At 42.2% G+C, this 17,692-nt stretch overlaps 1 protein-coding gene across 4 annotated transcripts in view; it reads left to right on the top strand.

Annotated features, from left to right (window-relative positions):
* JADE2 (jade family PHD finger 2) overlaps window positions 1–17,692 on the top strand; it is a 353,612-nt gene that overhangs the window by 301,015 nt on the left and 34,905 nt on the right. For all 4 annotated transcript variants that reach the window (XM_075344470.1, XM_075344469.1, XM_075344472.1 and 1 more), the window contains exon 9: window positions 5,979–6,467. In XM_075344470.1, coding sequence (XP_075200585.1) covers window positions 5,979–6,467 — 489 coding nt within the window. The remainder of the gene's footprint in view (window positions 1–5,978; window positions 6,468–17,692) is intronic.

The raw sequence follows: 17,692 nt of genomic DNA, 5'->3' as shown, positions 1-17,692 counted from the left end.
CTGTGTAAACTGCATAGACAGAAACCAACCAATTAGTGGTGAGGACGGGGTGTATGGTTCTTATGAATATGAAGGACTACATGGCAGCAGGATTACTAGTCTTTTAGGGATAATCTCCTGGTGATAAAACAGTGATTTTAGCAAAGTTTCAGCAAGCAGCCCAGTAAGTGACATATTGCTGGAATAAGGTTCTCTGTCTTTCAGATTAGATGGTAAAAACCTAGTGACAGATTCCCTTTACACAAAATCTGCCAACTGGCTTTTCTTATTTAATCTGACACCAGCATAATGTAGGGGCAGTGACCCTGATTCCAGTAATGTGTTATTTATTGGGCTGTGTGCTGTAGTTTCAATAAGGAGTTTTATCATCAGGAGATTATCACTGCCTGACTAGGAATCCTGCTCAGTCTAGTCAGGCTAATCTGTGTTGCCAGATTGGCAGTTTGCTGACAATGAACAGTGAACACAGAAAGCTGCCAATCAGGGCTGTTAGGGGGTTATACAGACTTTAGTATTCTGACCACTGCTAAATCTACAGCAGAGAAAACAGGAATTCTGTCAAAACTGCAGCACTCAGTCCAGTACGTGACCCATTTTTGGAATCAGACTCTCAGCCCCTATAATTATTCTTTTCTCAGATCACAGTAAAATTCGCTTTAAACGTTTTCTGGAATCACAAATAACCCATTGATTTGAGCTCATTGCAGGAAGCTAATTTTCCTTGACGTATGATGTGCCTGGCTGCTATTTTCTTCTGCAGGGGACAGGTAGTAAATCTTTGCCGGTATTAAGCTATAGGGTCATATATGGCTTTTTTATCTGCTCTCTTTCTCATGAACCCTTTCTTTAAATGACGGTAGAGTATATACTGGCCACCGCCATTAACTAGAGAACGGTGGCAGCTATAGGCATAGAAGTGGAGTCTAGGTATAATAAAGTAGCCATGCGCTACGCAATGAAACCACCTATAGCGCCACCTGGTGGAAAACAACGGAGTTAGCATTTTTAGCTCGAAAACGGAACGAGATAGAGAAAAAAAGTGAATTACAAAATTGTAGGGCATCATCAATTCAATACGAATCGACACCTTCCATAAAGAAATGCTATGATATGAAACTCATGACCCCCCCCAAAACATTGAATGCTGGTAACGCATATGGCGCTCATTTAACTTTGATGCTCAAAGTGGCCACCGTCAGCTGCAATGCACATCTGGCCTCTGCACAGCATACTGTATCTTGCTGCACGTTGTGCAATATGGCAGGTGACACGTTTGCACAAGCATCTGTGATACGTTGTCCTAAGTCCTGCAATGTTGGTGGAGGGGTCGCATACACCTGCTGTTTGATGTGATCTCACAGAGAGAAGTCCAGTGGGGTCAGGTCAGGTGAGCGTGGAGGACACCCCACACAGCCACCATACCCAATGACTTGTAGGAAGGTCTCCATGAGGTATCGCTTCACGTCCACAGCCTTGTGAGTTTTACACGTTCTAATCATAGCATTTCTGTATGCAAGGTGTCGATTCGTATTGAATTGATGATGCCCTACAACTTTGTAATTCACTTTTTTCTCTATCTCGTTCCGTTTTCAAGATCAAAATGATAACTCCGTTGTTTTCCACCCGGTGGCGCTATAGGTGGTTTCATTGTGTAGCGCATGGCTACTTTACTATTCCTAGACACCACTTCTATTCCTATAATTGCCACCGTTCTCAAGTTAATGGCGATGGACAGGATATGGGTGGACACACTGTATGAGCAGTTTATGGAATTATCACTGCGAAGGGATAAGAGACTAATAAGTGGGGAAATATACATTTTACTCTATTAACATGCATTGTAGAATTCCTTACCTTCTCTTGTCCTATTGGATCATGAAATAAAATAAAAGTTTGGTTGTTCTATAAAGCACCACACCAGGGTTTTTTTTTAAGCTCTGGAGTGGTGCTTTAAATGTAAGTCCCCTGTATTATACTCACCCTCCAGCAGCTTCATCTGTTTTTATTGTCGCCCCTCTTGGTCACCAATGATTTTTGACCTGCCGGCAGCTCCAGTGTTTCCTGGAATGCGCCGTATGTCACAACTCAATACAAGTCTATGAGAGCCTCATTCTGGCTCTCATAGAGTTGAATTGAGACCTTGTGACATAATTTCTGACTTCCGAACAGTCAGAAGTAACAGACACAAGATGGCAGGACTGGAGCGTAGCCGAAAAAAGGTTAAGATGCCAGAGGATGAGTATAATACCAGGGGCAGGGGACTTCATAGTCGTGAAGTGTGGACCTCAGCAACGCTCACAGTCTGACAAAATGTATAGTATATTTACACAAGTTATTTTAGAAGTTGAAATGGTTATTGTGGTTTATATGAGAAATCTATGTAAAAAAAAATCCAAGCAGTTTTAGTTAAAATGCCTTTTTTAATGTGGGTTTCGAGGCTTTGATTTAGTTCTCCGCAAGTTTTGGTTTTTTTTGGTTGTTTTTTTACAGCCTTTTGACTTTATTGTAAAGTTTGGTGGAATCCAAATCAAAGAAATGACAGGTCACTGATATTTTTTCCATTTCGCAGTTTTAAAAACTGAATCAGGAAAAAAACAAAAAACTTGCTATATGAACAGTAGTTGTTAAGATCAATAAAAAAATCTGTTAAAGAGTACTAAAAACCATTTTGCACATTACAGTAAAAAAATCGTATCAAAAATCAATTTAAACCCCTTTACAGTCATATGAAAAAGTTTGGGCACCCCTATTAATGTTAACCTTTTTTTTTTTTTTTTTTATAACAATTTGGGTTTTTGCAACAGCTATTTCAGCTTCATATATCTAATAACTGATGGACTGAGTAATATTTCTGGATTGAAATGACGTTTATTGTACTAACAGAAAATGTGCAATCCGCATTTAAACAAAATTTGACCGGTGCAAAAGTATGGGCACCCTTATCAATTTCTTGATTTGAACACTCCTAACTACTTTTTACTGACTTACTAAACCACTAAATTAGTTTTGTTACCTCATTGAGCTTTGAACTTCATAGGCAGGTGTATCCAATCATGAGAAAAGGTATTTAAGGTGGCCACTTGCAAGTTGTTCTTCTATTTGAATCTCCTATGAAGAGTGGCATCATGGGCTCCTCAAAACAACTCTCAAATGATCTGAAAACAAAGATTATTCAACATAGTTGTTCAGGGGAAGGATACAAAAAGTTGTCTCAGAGATTTAACCTGTCAGTTTCCACTGTGAGGAACATAGTATGGAAATGGAAGAACACAGGTACAGTTCTTGTTAAGCCCAGAAGTGGCAGGCCAAGAAAAATATCACAAAGGCAGAGAAGAAGAATGGTGAGAACAGTCAAGGACAATCCACAGACCACCTCCAAAGACCTGCAGCTTCATCTTGCTGCAGATGGTGTCAATGTGCATCGGTCAACAATACAGCGCACGTTGCACAAGGAGCAGATGTATGTGAGAGTGATGCGTAAGAAGCCGTTTCTGCAAGCACGCCACAAACAGAGTCGCCTGAGGTATGCAAAAGCACATTTGGACAAGCCAGTTACATTTTGGAAGAAGGTCCTGTGGACTGATGAAATAAAGATTGAGTTGTTTGGTCATACAAAAAGACGTTATGCATGGAGGCAAAAAAACATGGCATTGCAAGAAAAGCACTTGCTACCCACAGTAAAATTTGGTGGCTTGGGGCTGTGTGGCCAATGCCAGCACCGGGAATCTTGTTAAAGTTGAGGGTCGCATGGATTCAACTCAGTATCAGCAGATTCTTGACAATAATATGCAAGAATCAGTGACGAAGTTGAAGTTACGCAGGGGATTTATATTTCAGCAAGACAATGATCCAAAACACCGCTCCAAATCTACTCAGGCATTCATGCAGAGGAACAATTACAATGTTCTGGAATGGCCATCCCAGTCCCCAGACCTGAATATCACTGAGAATCTGTGGCATGATTTGAAGCGTGCTGTCCATGCTCGGGGACCATCAAACGTAACTGAACTGGAATTGTTTTGTAAACAGGAATGGTCAAATATACCTTCAGCCAGGAACTCATTAAAAGCTACAGAAAGCGACTAGAGTCTGTTATTTTTGCAAAAGGAGGATCTACAAAATATTAATGTCACTTTTATGTTGAGGTGCCCATACTTTTGCACCGGTCAAATTTTGTTTAATTGCGGATTGCACATTTTCTGTTAGTACAATAAACCTCATTTCAATCTAGAAATATTACTCAGTCCATCAGTTAGTAGATCTATGAAACTGAAATGGCTGTTGCAAAAACCCAAATTGTTATAAATAAAAATGGTTAACATTAATAGGGGTGCCCAAACTTTTTCATGACTGTATTATGAGATACACTGCCGGTCCCCAGATGTGTGAAATTGGACTTAGAGATATCAGCAAGTTTTGCACAGAGGTTCAAAGCATGGATAGGGAAAAAAGTATTTCAGGGAGGGCAGAGAAAACTGGTTATAGAGAAGTAGGAAAGCACATGGAGCCAAAATAAGTGTGGGATTGAAACTATGCTGACATATGAGCAGTGATAAAAGCACCAGCCTGAATACACACTGACCTCACAGCCTGTCAATTCTAGCAGGAGAGAGATTCCCACAAGAGAAAAATCTGACCCTGGATCAGATTGAAAATTAAAGAAGAAATGAAGACTAAAATGTGACTTTTCTTAAAGGGGTTGTCCAGAATATTAATATTGATGACCTATTCTTAAGATAGGTCATCAATGTCTGATTGTTGGGGGTGCGACACCTGGCACGCAGCCAGTCATCAGTTCCCGGTGCCACCATCAGCCGGAACTACTCCGTCAACTGAATAGTGCTCACTATTGAGTATTGCATATTCGCCCCTATTCGAATCAATAGGTGGCAAATGTGCAGTGCCTGGCCACAGCCACAATTCCATTGATGGAGCTGTGCTTAAGTAGTTCCAGTCTGCAGCAGTGGTACCGTTAAGAGCTGATCGGCGGGGGTAGGTTATCAATATGGATGTGACAGACTCAGGATCAGGGAAATATATGGATAGAGGCAACCACCCACAAAGCAGGAACCCGGACCCCACAACCCTTTAACCCCTATACAGGGATTTGGAATAATGACAGGGCCCAGGTGATCGCTGCCCGTGGAAGATTACAGTCCTGATAAGAGTAGTAGCCAGGCAGGGTCAATCCAGAAGGTAGAACAGGGACAAAAATCGTCAGGTGGGAGAGTGGTCAGATATCAAGCTAAGGGTCAAAACCGGAGCTAGCAGCAAAGTATAGAAACGGCAGGCAGAAGAGTGGTCAGGTAATCAAGTTAAGGGTCAAATCCGGAGTTAGCAGCTAAGTACAGGAACGGCAGGCAGAAGAGTGTTCAGGTAATCATGCTAAGGGTCAATATATGGAAATACAAACAAACAGCAAGGAACCAGAGTCTACCAGAGAGTTACAGGACTATATCTGGCACCTGCCAGCAGAAGGGAGAAAGCATTGGAGGGGTGTGGTGCCTTCCCATTGGCCCCAGCTGAAAAGTAGTTACTCCTGCCAGAAGGCACACACCACCACAGTCAACCAGTGGTACTGCAGGTCCTGGTGAAACCCAGCCTAATGGATGAGCGGAGCCTGCACCCGGCAGAGCCACTGACTGCTCCCCCGTCCCCAGCGCCGTCCACAGTGGGGACGCGTCGTCGTCTGGTAATCGAAGCAGAAATTGACTCTGGTGGAGACGTGACAATGGATAGGACATTAATGTTATATTTCTGGCAATCTTTTAATTAACGGTAGCACATACATGTGCAAAAATACTTTTACCCTCGTCAAAGGTGTCCATTTCATTTAGGTCCCCTTAAGCAATGTGAGAAGCACATCTAATAGTGTTTGTTATATCAAATTAGAGTTTATTACTTTTATATTTTCTGTAAAAAAGTAAATTATAGGACCACTTCTATATTTGTGGTAACATTGTGTGTTTTCCTTCTAGTGTTCTATGCCATCCTGCATTACCGCTTTCCACGTTACCTGCGCCTTTGACCACAACCTAGAGATGCACACCACCTTGGCAGAGAACGATGAGGTGAAGTTCAAGTCCTATTGTCTGGATCACAGCAAAGGAGCCACCAAACCAGAGGATCAGTGCAGCCAAAGACCATCCTCATCTGTTGCCTCAGCAGATGCTGACCAATTGCAGCAGGACCTTGAAAAGGTCACCTTGAGAAAGCAAAAGCTTCTGCAACTGGAGGAGGATTTCCATGAACTTGTGAAGTCGGAGGATGTGGCAGAGAATCTTAATGTGAACAGGAATGTGGTTGACTTTGTTTACCAATACTGGAAGCTGAAGAGGAAGGCAAACTTTAATAAGCCTCTTTTAAGTCCTAAAACAGACGAAGTAGATGATCTAGCTCAGCAAGAGCAAGACGTTCTGTACAGGCGATTAAAGCTATTTACACATCTAAGGCAAGATTTGGAAAGGGTAAGTAGGTGACATTCAATTATGATTTATTACATTTCCATGTTTTATACTATTCATTAAAGGGGCTTTTAGGCTTCACCTTTTTGCTCGAAAATACTCATGTCAGCCGGTAGTCAGCGATGTAGATGACGCAAGCTGTTGAGCACAGTGATTGGCCGCAGCGCTGTTGACCGATAAGCTGAGAAACAATTACTGAAACACCGATCTAGCTGGATTCATAAAATTTGTATTTCAACATCAGTGGAGAAAAAGGATTCTAAAGCCAATTTACATGAGCTATCAAATAAGTACACAAGCCTCAGCAGGTCTAATATATATTTTTGTGTGTGTGTATATATATATATATATATATATATATATATATATATATATATATTATATATATATTATATATATATATAATATATGTATACACACAGTGGCATGCAAATGTTTGGGAACCCCTGGTCAAAATTACTGATCTGGTGAATACTTGAGGAAGTTGAAGATGAATGATCTCTAAAAGGCATAAAGTTAAAGATGTCACATTTCCTTTTTGTACTTGGCAATTTTGGCAAAAAATACACTTATTTTCTTCTTTTACATTTTAAAAATTACAAAAAGGAAAATGGACCAATGCAAACGTTTGGACACACTTGGAGAATTGTGTGTTCACGGTTTGAGACATTTATTAGCCTGTTAGGGTTATAGCTTGTTCACTATCATCGTTAGGAAAGGCCAGATGATGCAAATATCACAGCTTTATAAAAACCCAGCCCCCTCTAACCTTGTACCAAAAAACAGCAGCCATGGATTCTTCTAAGCAGCTGGCTAGCACTCTGAAAATGGTGGAGGCCCACAAAGCAGGAAAAGAATATAAGAAGATAGCAAATCAAGTTGCCCTTTCCTCAGTTTGAATTCTAACTAAGAAATGGCAGTTAACAGGAACAGTGAAGGTCAAGATAAGGTCTGGAAGACCAAGCAAAATTTCGGTGAAAGCTGCTTGTAGGATTGCTAGAGAGGCAAATCAGAATCCTGATTTACTGCTGAAGACCTTCAGGAAGATTTAGCAGACTCTGGAGCTGTGGTACATTGTTCTTCTGTTCAGATACCTGCAAAAATATGTCCTTCATGGAAGAGTCATCAGAAGAAAACCTCTTCTGCGTCCTCACCATAAAGTTCAGCGTCAGGACTATGCAAAAAAAACATTTTAAGAAGGCTGATGTATTTTGGAAACAAGTCCTGTGGACCGATGAGGTTAAAATAGGACTCTTTGGCCACAATGATCAAAGGTATGTGTGGAGAAAAAAGGGCACAGAACTTCAGTAAAAGAAAATATCAACAACCATAAAGCATAGGGGTGGATTAATCATGCTTTGGAGTTGTATTGCAGCTAATGGTGCGAGGGACATTTCATAGATGGAAGAATGGATTCAATGACATTTCCACAAACTCTTGATGCAAACATAACATCTGTAAAAAAGCTGAAGTTGAATGGATGATAGCTTCTACAAATGGATAATGATCCTAAACACACATCAAAATCCACAATAGACTACCTCAAAATGTTTAAGCTGAAGGTTTTACAATGGCCCTTACAATCCCCTGATCTGAACATCATTGAAAATCTGTAACTAGACCTCACAAGAGCCGTGCATGCAAGATGACCCAGGAAACTCACAAAACTGGAAGACTTTTCCAAGAAAGAATAGTTGCAAATCCCTCAAAGAATTGATAGACTCTTGGCTTGCTGCAAAAATCATTTACAAGCTGTGATACCTACCAAAGGGGTTGCTAGGTACTAACCATTCGGGGTGCCCAAAGTTTTGTATCTGCCCATCTTCCTTTTTTAGTTATTTAAAAATGTAAATGATGATTTGTTTTTGCCTAAAACGCAAAGGAAATGTGTTATCTTCAACTTGCTTAATTGTTCACAACAACAGTAATTTTCACCAGTGGTGCCCAAACGTTTGCACGCCACTGTTTATGACCCAGAGAACAAAGAGATTTTGGTGTTCTAGTCAATGCTCCTGCACAAGAGGTAGCTTCTGACTTCTTAGGGCTCCATACACATTAGATGACTGTTGGCTGGTCGATGCTTTAGCCGATCATTCTACCGACAGCCATCTCAGCCACCTTTGCCATACACAGGAGCACTCGTTCGGTCGAAAATTTGTGTCATCTGTATGAGAAAGCCTTCTGTTCATACATCTGGGAGAACAATGTGATTGACAGCCCAAAATTATGGATTGACTTATTCCTGGCCATCAGTACTAATTAGATTGTTGGCCAAAACCATTGCTATCCCAACATTAGTCTTGTGTTTCTGGGGCCTTTACTCTACTCTATTGCACAGCATCAGTCAATTCTATGTTGCTTTCTAAACAGAAAAGCATTATGGAAAAATATACAGGTTAAAGGGAACCTGTCACCCCTTTTTTGGCCTATAAGCTGCGGCCACCACCACCGGGCTCTTATATACAGCATTCTAACATGCTATATATAAGAGCCCAAGCCGGGGGTATAACATAAAAAACACTTTATAATACTTACCTAACGGTCACTCGGTTGGCCATATGGGCGTCTCCGTTGTCTGATGCCGGCGCCCCCTCTTTCGACCATCTTCGTCCTCTTTCTGAAGCCTGGGTGCATGATGTGGCTACGTCATACATACTTGCCGGTCCTGCACAGGCACACTACAATACTTTGCTCAGGACCTGAATGCCAGCGTGTGTGTATGACGTCAGACCCGTTATTCACCGTGGCTAGAGAAGAAGGAGAACAAAGATGGCCAAAAGAGGCGGCACCAGCACCGGACAATGGAGACGCCCATAAGGCCCACAGAGCGACCGTTAAATAAGTATTATAAAGTGTTTTTTTATGTTATACCCCTGGCCTGGGCGCTTATATACAGCATATTAGAATGCTGTATATAAGAGCCCGGTGGTGGTGGCTGCAGCTTATAGGCCGAAAAAGTGGTGGCAGGTTCCCTTTAACAATTAGTGCTGTGAGATCTTCTTTCTGAGAATTGTGTGGGTCTTGGTAGTTGGACTTCGTTTTATGAGGAAATGTAGGCATACCCCACTATTCTGTAGCCTCATAATCTTCATCCAGTCAAGAGTATAGTTATTTTAATACACCCTTTAGTCTTTAAATGTCTGGACTATAAGGGTTGTCCAGTTTTACAGCTTAATCACAGTAATCTTGTACTTACACTTTGTTCATACTTTATTTTCGCACTAGTCTCATCTGTCTTGCAGAGGAGATAGAGGTTGATTGAAAGCGGAAAGGCTGTGCACTCGTAGCATTGCAGACAAGCGCTTGTAGCGGCTCACACTCCGCCGTGTCTGCATGTTGCCACCATGACTGGTCTGAGAATGGCAACGTTGGTCTGAATGTATCATCTTAGCGGTCAGTACGTCTGCCTACACTCAGGCCTATACAGACCTATTACTACTGTCATACAGTAATGCAGTGTATTATGTAAGAGCTAAAGACCTGATATTTGAGGATAAATTCAACAAAACTGATAGTTTGAACAGATATTTTATCTGTCGGACCACTGGCAGAGACTGTATAAATCGCGTACAATGTACATTAGAAAGCTGCATATTGTTAGATTATATGACAAAGATTAGGCTTGTCTACGAGAGGGAAATGTGGCAGAGAATTCGATGTCGCCCCGCAAGTAGCTCAATTAATATTTTTTTCAAAAGGCAATGGGTATAACCAGGACATTAACAAAAAAAGTGTGCCTAAGCGTTAAATGTCAGGTAGTTACTACCTACCTACCTGTCTGTTGTGCCTGGCGGCATTCGTCACCGGCATGGAGCAGTCACAGACCGGATATACCCTTGAAGTATTCTTCACAATAACATTATTTCCATACCTAACAGTAAAGTGCTGTGGAATTTGTTGGCCTTATATAAATAAAATGTATGTAGATGTGATCAATTTGCCAAGATTTTTTTAAATGGTTTCAATAGCAGAAGTGTGCTACCTCCGGGGCTCACCATTCTCTAATGTACAGTACATGTACCATTTTACTGTGAATCATAGAAAACTTTCTCAGCGCACAGTGTTCATTTCGCCTCACAATATACAATTTCTATAAAACTTACACTGACACAAAATATAGATTCTCTGTCTTACACGATCGATTTAAGGTGCGTTCTTCAGTAATATTACACTACCCAATACGGCAAAGTGGTTTTTGTCTGTCAGACAAATGAACATTTATCATCCAGTGGGAAAATAATTGCAGGCCATTCCAGGCTACATCTAGTGTGGTGTCAATGTGTGTAAGACAAGATTTCCCCTAAACATCCAGCCCTATGGTGGCTAATTCCCTCATACTGTCTTAGTTCTTTCCATCTCCCGAAATATCATTACTACTGAAAGGTAAAAGGACAGCCCCGGTGTGATGAGTCTGATCCGGTGCACATGGGTCAGATATCATACAGTATGTGGCTGCTGATGGAGCATCTTCGTATGTAGTGAAGGATGTAAGTCTCCACAGGTGTCAGAGAGAGAGTCTTCTCCAACCTCTCACAAGTGTGAAATGGCTGTCTGCGTGATCTGCAGACAACGTACACCTCCATAGGTTTTCTCTAATAAATCATTTGTTGATGGGTACGAGCCCATGATCAATACGTTTTCGAGTTTGCCTGTAACCCCTCAGTTAGGTCTCACTCATGTGTCTATATGGCACGTATACAGCACTTACTCAGTACAATCTATAATGCTATTGAAATGTCCATTTTTTTTCGGCTATCCTGGAAGAAATGAACTAAAACAAGTTATGGGTCCGTGAAAAACACGTACAGCACACAGATGGCATCCTTGGGCTGTACGTGTATAACTGCAAAGTGGAAGAAAAGCTTTGTCATTGATTTTAGTTCTTTATCCATCCACAAAAACCACTCATGACAACTAATGGTAAAAATGGACACATGGATGTCACACAGACAGTACACCGATGACACATAGATCCAAATAGCATGAATCCCATTATATTATGTGTGCTTAAATACAAATTTGTGATGAGGCCTTACTACCCATTCATGCCTCATTCCAGAGGTGTATTTGGCTTATGGCTACTAGCTTCTGCTGCACCATGGGCCTGTACCCTTGGGCTTTGTACACACCTTGAGTATTTGGTGAGTTTTTTTACCTCTGTATTTGTAGCCAAAACCAGGAGTGGAACAGTAAGAAAAGTGGAAAAGTATAATATAATCACGGGCATCACTTCTGCATTTTTTACCCACTCCTGGTATTGGCTTACAAAAACTGAGGTAACGAAAACTCACCAAGCACTCAACGTGTGCACGTGGCCTTAATCTAGGATTTATTTTATCCATTTTGACTATAAAGTTGGGTCATAAGCAATCCTGGTTCTGTTGTGTTGTTTGTTCTGAATCGAGAACATTTCCACGAACAGTGACCATTACAGTATGTTTACACGTGGCAAATGTGATGCAGCTTTTTAGCCATAAAATCTTCAATGTAATATGTTAAAGGGGGTTGTCCTCTACTTGGACAACCATTTATCAGTCTGAGTGTTTGCCCACGTTAAAATAAAAACATGTTCACCTCTGTTGATGTTCCAGCAGTGTCGGGGCTCACATGAGATTGTTGCGTTATGCTAGCCTTGTGCCAGATCAGCGCCGTCTTCATTGTACCTGGACAAATCAAACATCCAGAGGAACTCAAAGCTGGTGGTGCTCTCTCAATTCCTACTGATGATCGATACATCTGAAGGTGAGGACAGTGAAGCTTGCGCTGATTGGGTCTAGCGCTCGCGTGACATAACATCTTCACATGTGAGCGAGTGCCAACACTGCAGGACCAGCATCAGCACCACATGAGAATATGTGATTTATTTTAACGAGGGCAAACACTCAAATTGAGAAGGCGTTATGCCAGTAGTGCAATGTGGTCAATGTGTCAATTTTGTACGTCAAGTAGAAAGTAGGAGATCGACGTTCTGGTAGATTGTGCTGCTGTGAAAAAAGAGTTGTTCCATGTGTGGTAATATGTCAACTAGCTTTTATTTACGCGTTTCAGGTTTGTACCAAACCCTATCACAATACTGAACTAAATATCTGTAGTTCATAAGTTCATATCTGATCATGTACATATCTGACCATAATTCACGAACATCTGAATTTGGTTCTAACCAGTTTTTTTACCCATATGCATATTGTTACGGCCTCGAACTGGCCTAGTCCTGTCTGTTAAGATCCGGAACCATGGAAGACCACCACAAATCATTGGCAAAAGGTGACAAGAGCATTGGCAACTAATCTGGCCGCCATCCCCTTACTAACCATCACAACTAGAAGTAGCCGAGGGGTGAACTAACATCCTGTGCACCGCGAACCCAGCCGGAGAACTAACTATCCTAAAGGTAGGAAAGATAAATAACTCTCTGCCTCAGAAAATAGACAAGAATAGCAAGCCCCCCACATTCAAAGACTGCGGTGATATAGGAAAAACACAATACACAGGTAGATGACAGGATTAGCAAAAGGTGAGGCCCCCGCTGACTAAAATAGGAAAGGACAGGAAAGGGACTGATGGTGGCCAGAGAAAAACCCTGCAAAATACCAACTTCCTGATAGTACAAAAAGGCCCTCAGATCGCTCGATCTGAACTCTGTCCTATACCAGGTGCCCTTGTCATACCAATGAACAGAAAACAAGAATTATAACAAATTCAACAAGCCACAAACACATGGACCCAAAGGAGCTATACTCCACACAGAACTGCAGGGAGTTCCTCAACAATCCACTAAGGGGGAAAATCCCTGGAAGGAAATAAACTGAAACCAACCACAACAAATGACAAACCCAGATAAGCAAAAGAAACAGACAATAAATAAAGAGCAAGCACTTATCTGGAGTAGATGTGGTGTAAAGCAGGATTAAGCAGGCTGGAGATACAAAGAACAACTTACATCCGGCAACAGCCTGCAATCAGACCAGGACTTAAATAAGCAGAGAGTTAGCAAAGGAAACACCCACTGCACAACACACCTGGTCCAAGTCCAAACCATTCCTGGCCACCAGAGGGAGCTTCCCAGCAGCCAAAACATAACTAACATTCACAACACCCGTCATTGACTCCCACATTGGGGTCGGTTAACTCTGCAGCGCCACCTGGCCGTCGCTTGAGGCATCAGGTGGCTAGAGTTTTGTACCATCCTGAGCCTAAGTGCTCATGCAGCCACACTGAGCATGTGCGTTATGTCATTGATGACAAGGCAGCTACTGATTGGTCATCAGTGACATCAGCGATGAAGTGGCAGCTGCTGATTGGTCATCATGTCTTCAGCAATGACGTGACAGCCCTTGTATGGTTGCAGCTGACACCATTACCACATGCCATGTGACCTGGCCCAGGGTGGCAGCTATAAAAGGTCTGTAGCTTCGCCCATCGGGGCGCGAGAGTCATTTTGTATGTGGACAGCGAAGGCTGCTTTCCCTGCTGTCAGGAGTGAGTGGGTTCCAGCGCCAATGTAAGTCTGCAGTGCCTGTGGCAGACTCGTGTATATGTGCAGTGTGATTCTGACTTTAGGGCAGGCGCCGGTACCAGTTACTCGTATCTGGGTACAAACTGTGTCTCGGCATGGTGAGGGTTTAGAGTCCTTCCGGACAAAGGTGCCCCCCTATGCACGCACCCCGTCTGCAGTGACAGACTTGTGTGTATGCGTGTGCCAGCTTTGGGTACCCAGTGACGGTAACTGGGTAGCTTTCACGGTCTGACATGCCCCCGTATGCATGTGACATGGTTACGTTCCAGGTTTGTCGTGTCTCTACACACGTGACCATTTTCTGTTGCGTTTTCTTTGGTTTAGACGTATCCTTACACACGTGACCATTGCGTATACATCTGTGAGGTTCACAGGGACACGCTACACGTAGGAGTGTGCCCTTACAACATCTCCTTAGTTTCTTTTGTGGTGTCCTGAGTTGCTGTATTTCGTCCTTCTGTCCTTAGTGGCATTAACACCTGCCCGGCAGATGTGGGGCGACGATTGATATATTATTTTTTATATTTTATTTCAATCGTCCCCTAGTCACTACTTCTGAAGCGTCAGTACAAGGCTATTGTGTGCTATTGAGGGGTGAGTGTATGGAGCAGGCTGCGTGTCTCAACCTTGATCTGCCTCTAAGGGTATTTGCCCACGATCCGGAGACTACGTTGTAGAGGCAGTGTTATCCCTCCTGCAGAGACGTGAGTGTTTTCTCTACAAGAACGCAGTGGTCCATGCCCACAATCCGGGTTCTGGGCGCTGCAGACTTTCGCTGTGTTCTCCCGCTGAGGACACTTGTGTCTCTGCAAGCATAAATTGACATTCTGTGGCTTTTTTTCCACAATTTCACTGCAGTTGTAATTTTTGTCCCCGTTTTCCAGTACACCAAGCGGTGAAATGAATGGTGTCATTCAAAGGTACAACTCGTCCCGCAAAAAATAAGCCCTCTTGGACGAATGGGAGGAAAAGTCAGAAACTGAAATAGGCCATGTCAGGAATGGGTTAAAAGACCACTAAAGCTAGAGGGAAAGAGGTTTTCCAGGACTGCAATATTGATGTTCTGATCTTAAGCGAAGCCATCGATATTTGATCGATAGAAGTGACGTCTGAACTTGCAATTGTCTTCGAGCACCTTAATGAAAAGGCCGTGGTAGACATTGGTTTACAGTGATTAATAGGGCTGAACTGCAGCACAAGACAAAAGTTCAGACAAGATACGGAGGACAGTAACTAAGCTAAATACCTCAGAATGTGCTGCAATTTGTGGAAACAAAACTAGTGGCCATATCTTACATCACATACTGTAAGTGGGCGAGGGGATATGGCCTAGATGAAAACTAATGTTGCTTGAAATGTGACACCATGCGCTAAAATTATGCCAATATTCGGTGCAAACTTGGACAAAAGTATGTAAAGATGTACCAAAGTTATTCTCCAGCCTGAGGCACTGTGCTATATTAGGAGCATTATCAGGGTTTCTAGTTTAAGTACATTGTGTCTTTAAATCAGAAAGTATTTGTAAATCTACCTGCGTTCCGGCTCTCATAGACTTGTATTGAGAGATTGTGACCTAACTTCTGACTTCCGTCCAGTCAGAAGTTACGAGCACAAGGTGGCGCTGCAGGAATGGAGCAACACTGAGAAGGATGAAAATGCCAGAGGGTAAGTATAAGACGGGGCAGGGGACTGGTAGATTTAAAGCACGATTCCAGCGCTAAAAAAAGCAAAGAAACGCTAGAGTGATGATTTTACTAATACAAATATGAACTCCTTTTAAAGTCTTCCCATTAGATTTCAGAATACACAATACTGCATACATTCATAAATAAACCTGATGCTGCTGCATTACTTGGATAAACCATGTCAGATGGGCTGTATTGTCCCTTATGAAACTTGATCTCTGCCTGTCTAGCCTGATTGACTGCTCCTCAGTGTCCATCCTGCTGCTGAGATCTCACACTGCTCAGTACAAGCTGCAGCTATCAGGCTGGGTAGGGAGAGATTAAATACACTTGAACTCATGAGCTATTTCATTCTATAAATGTATATATAAAATGCTCATCTTAAACGGTCCATTTTGACCATCTGTGTGTACGTATGGGTCATTTGTGTGCTGTCTGCATGTGCCATCTGTGTGACATACAGGAAAAAAACTCATGACAATGAAATTAATGGTTTTTTTATGTGAAAAGACAAACAGATTTTAGACCTATTTTTTGATCTCCAGCAGGTAAAGCAGACAGCTGGTTGCTAATATTATCAGGCTGGGAAGGTCCAAGGTTATTGGGCTCTTCCCAACCTTAAAATACCAGCCTCTAGCTGCCCCAGAAGCAGCACATCACACTAGATGCTCTGAATCTGGCGCTTTGCCTTATATCTTTCCGATTTGCCCCAATACGTTGGCAATTGGGGTATTGTTTTATGGGGTTCATGTCTGCTGCATGAATCTCTGGTGTTTGTAATGGAGTGCTGTCTATAAGACATCCCATTAGTAACCCAGTAATCCAAAAAATAGACACACACACAAAAAACATATATTTAAAAAAAAAACAAAACACTCTCTAAAATGTTCCCTCTTTTACCTTTTATAAAATAAAAAAACAAACCTATGGAGCTCTTTGTTAGTCCAGGGAATCCGTCGTAGTGCGACAAGGATATCTGAAAAAAAACGCAAGCACGGAGAAATAAAACAAGACACTTACCCTTGTACACCACTTTATTAAAAAGAAAAAAAAATACAGCAGGTCCGGCGTAGTCCAGAGTGAATCAGACGACCAAAGCCTATGGAGCAGCATTCTAGCACTCCACAAACTTTGCGGACAGACAATTATGGGTCATGCTGTGCTGCGTGAGACCCGGCTTCTGTGATGAGCACTGAGATCAGTAACATTACCACTGTTCAGGGGTACCAGGTTACTCCGGGTCACACTACACTCCATGAGACCCGGTGCTTTTGATGGGTGACATGGACACAAGTGTCGTTCACATGTAAACATGGTCAGTGTAAAAACGTGATGGTGTGAAAATCAACACCTATTTGAATGAGTATGCGTGTGAACGGGTCTCCAGTACGGGTGAAATAATGTATACAGTTTGTGTAGTAAGTTATGGTGGCATATCTTAAAGGGGTTGCGGTTCAGAGCCAGGAACGGCAGTCACGTGGCCGCGAGTATGCGATATGCATGTGCTTGGCCAAAATACGACTAGAAGTGTGCAACCTTGCACAATGCAAATGTATTTATTCTGGACAACCCGTTTATGTACAATGAAAGGTAATGGAATTACTTATTAATGGAACTAATTATTACTTTGTTAAATGGGTTTTCTAAAAGATAAGTATCCCATGGACACTGATCTGTAAAAAATAAATTAATTGATACTCCCCTATTGGCACCCACAAGGACCTACTGCAGCCTGTGATTGGGTGCAGTGGTCAGGTCACTTGAGCAGTGTGTTATCAGAAAACGTCCGATGACTTGCTGCTCAAGTGACCTGACCACTGCAGTCAATCATAAGCCAATACATACTGCTGGTGGTGGAGCATTGAGGTCTCCTCTAACTATGTCATTGTTTTTAGTCTTGGGGGACTTGAACTTGCGATCATCTGATCACCTGTAGTATATGCTTCGATATCATATACAGTAATGGCCGAAAGTGTTGGCACCCTTGAAATTGTTCCAGAAAATAAAGAATTTATCCCAGAAAATTA

Source organism: Anomaloglossus baeobatrachus, chromosome 4, assembly GCF_048569485.1.
Source record: "Anomaloglossus baeobatrachus isolate aAnoBae1 chromosome 4, aAnoBae1.hap1, whole genome shotgun sequence".
NCBI lineage: Eukaryota > Metazoa > Chordata > Amphibia > Anura > Aromobatidae > Anomaloglossus > Anomaloglossus baeobatrachus.
Note: the sequence above shows the minus strand (reverse complement) of the source record. Positions and strands in the feature narration are given on the sequence as shown.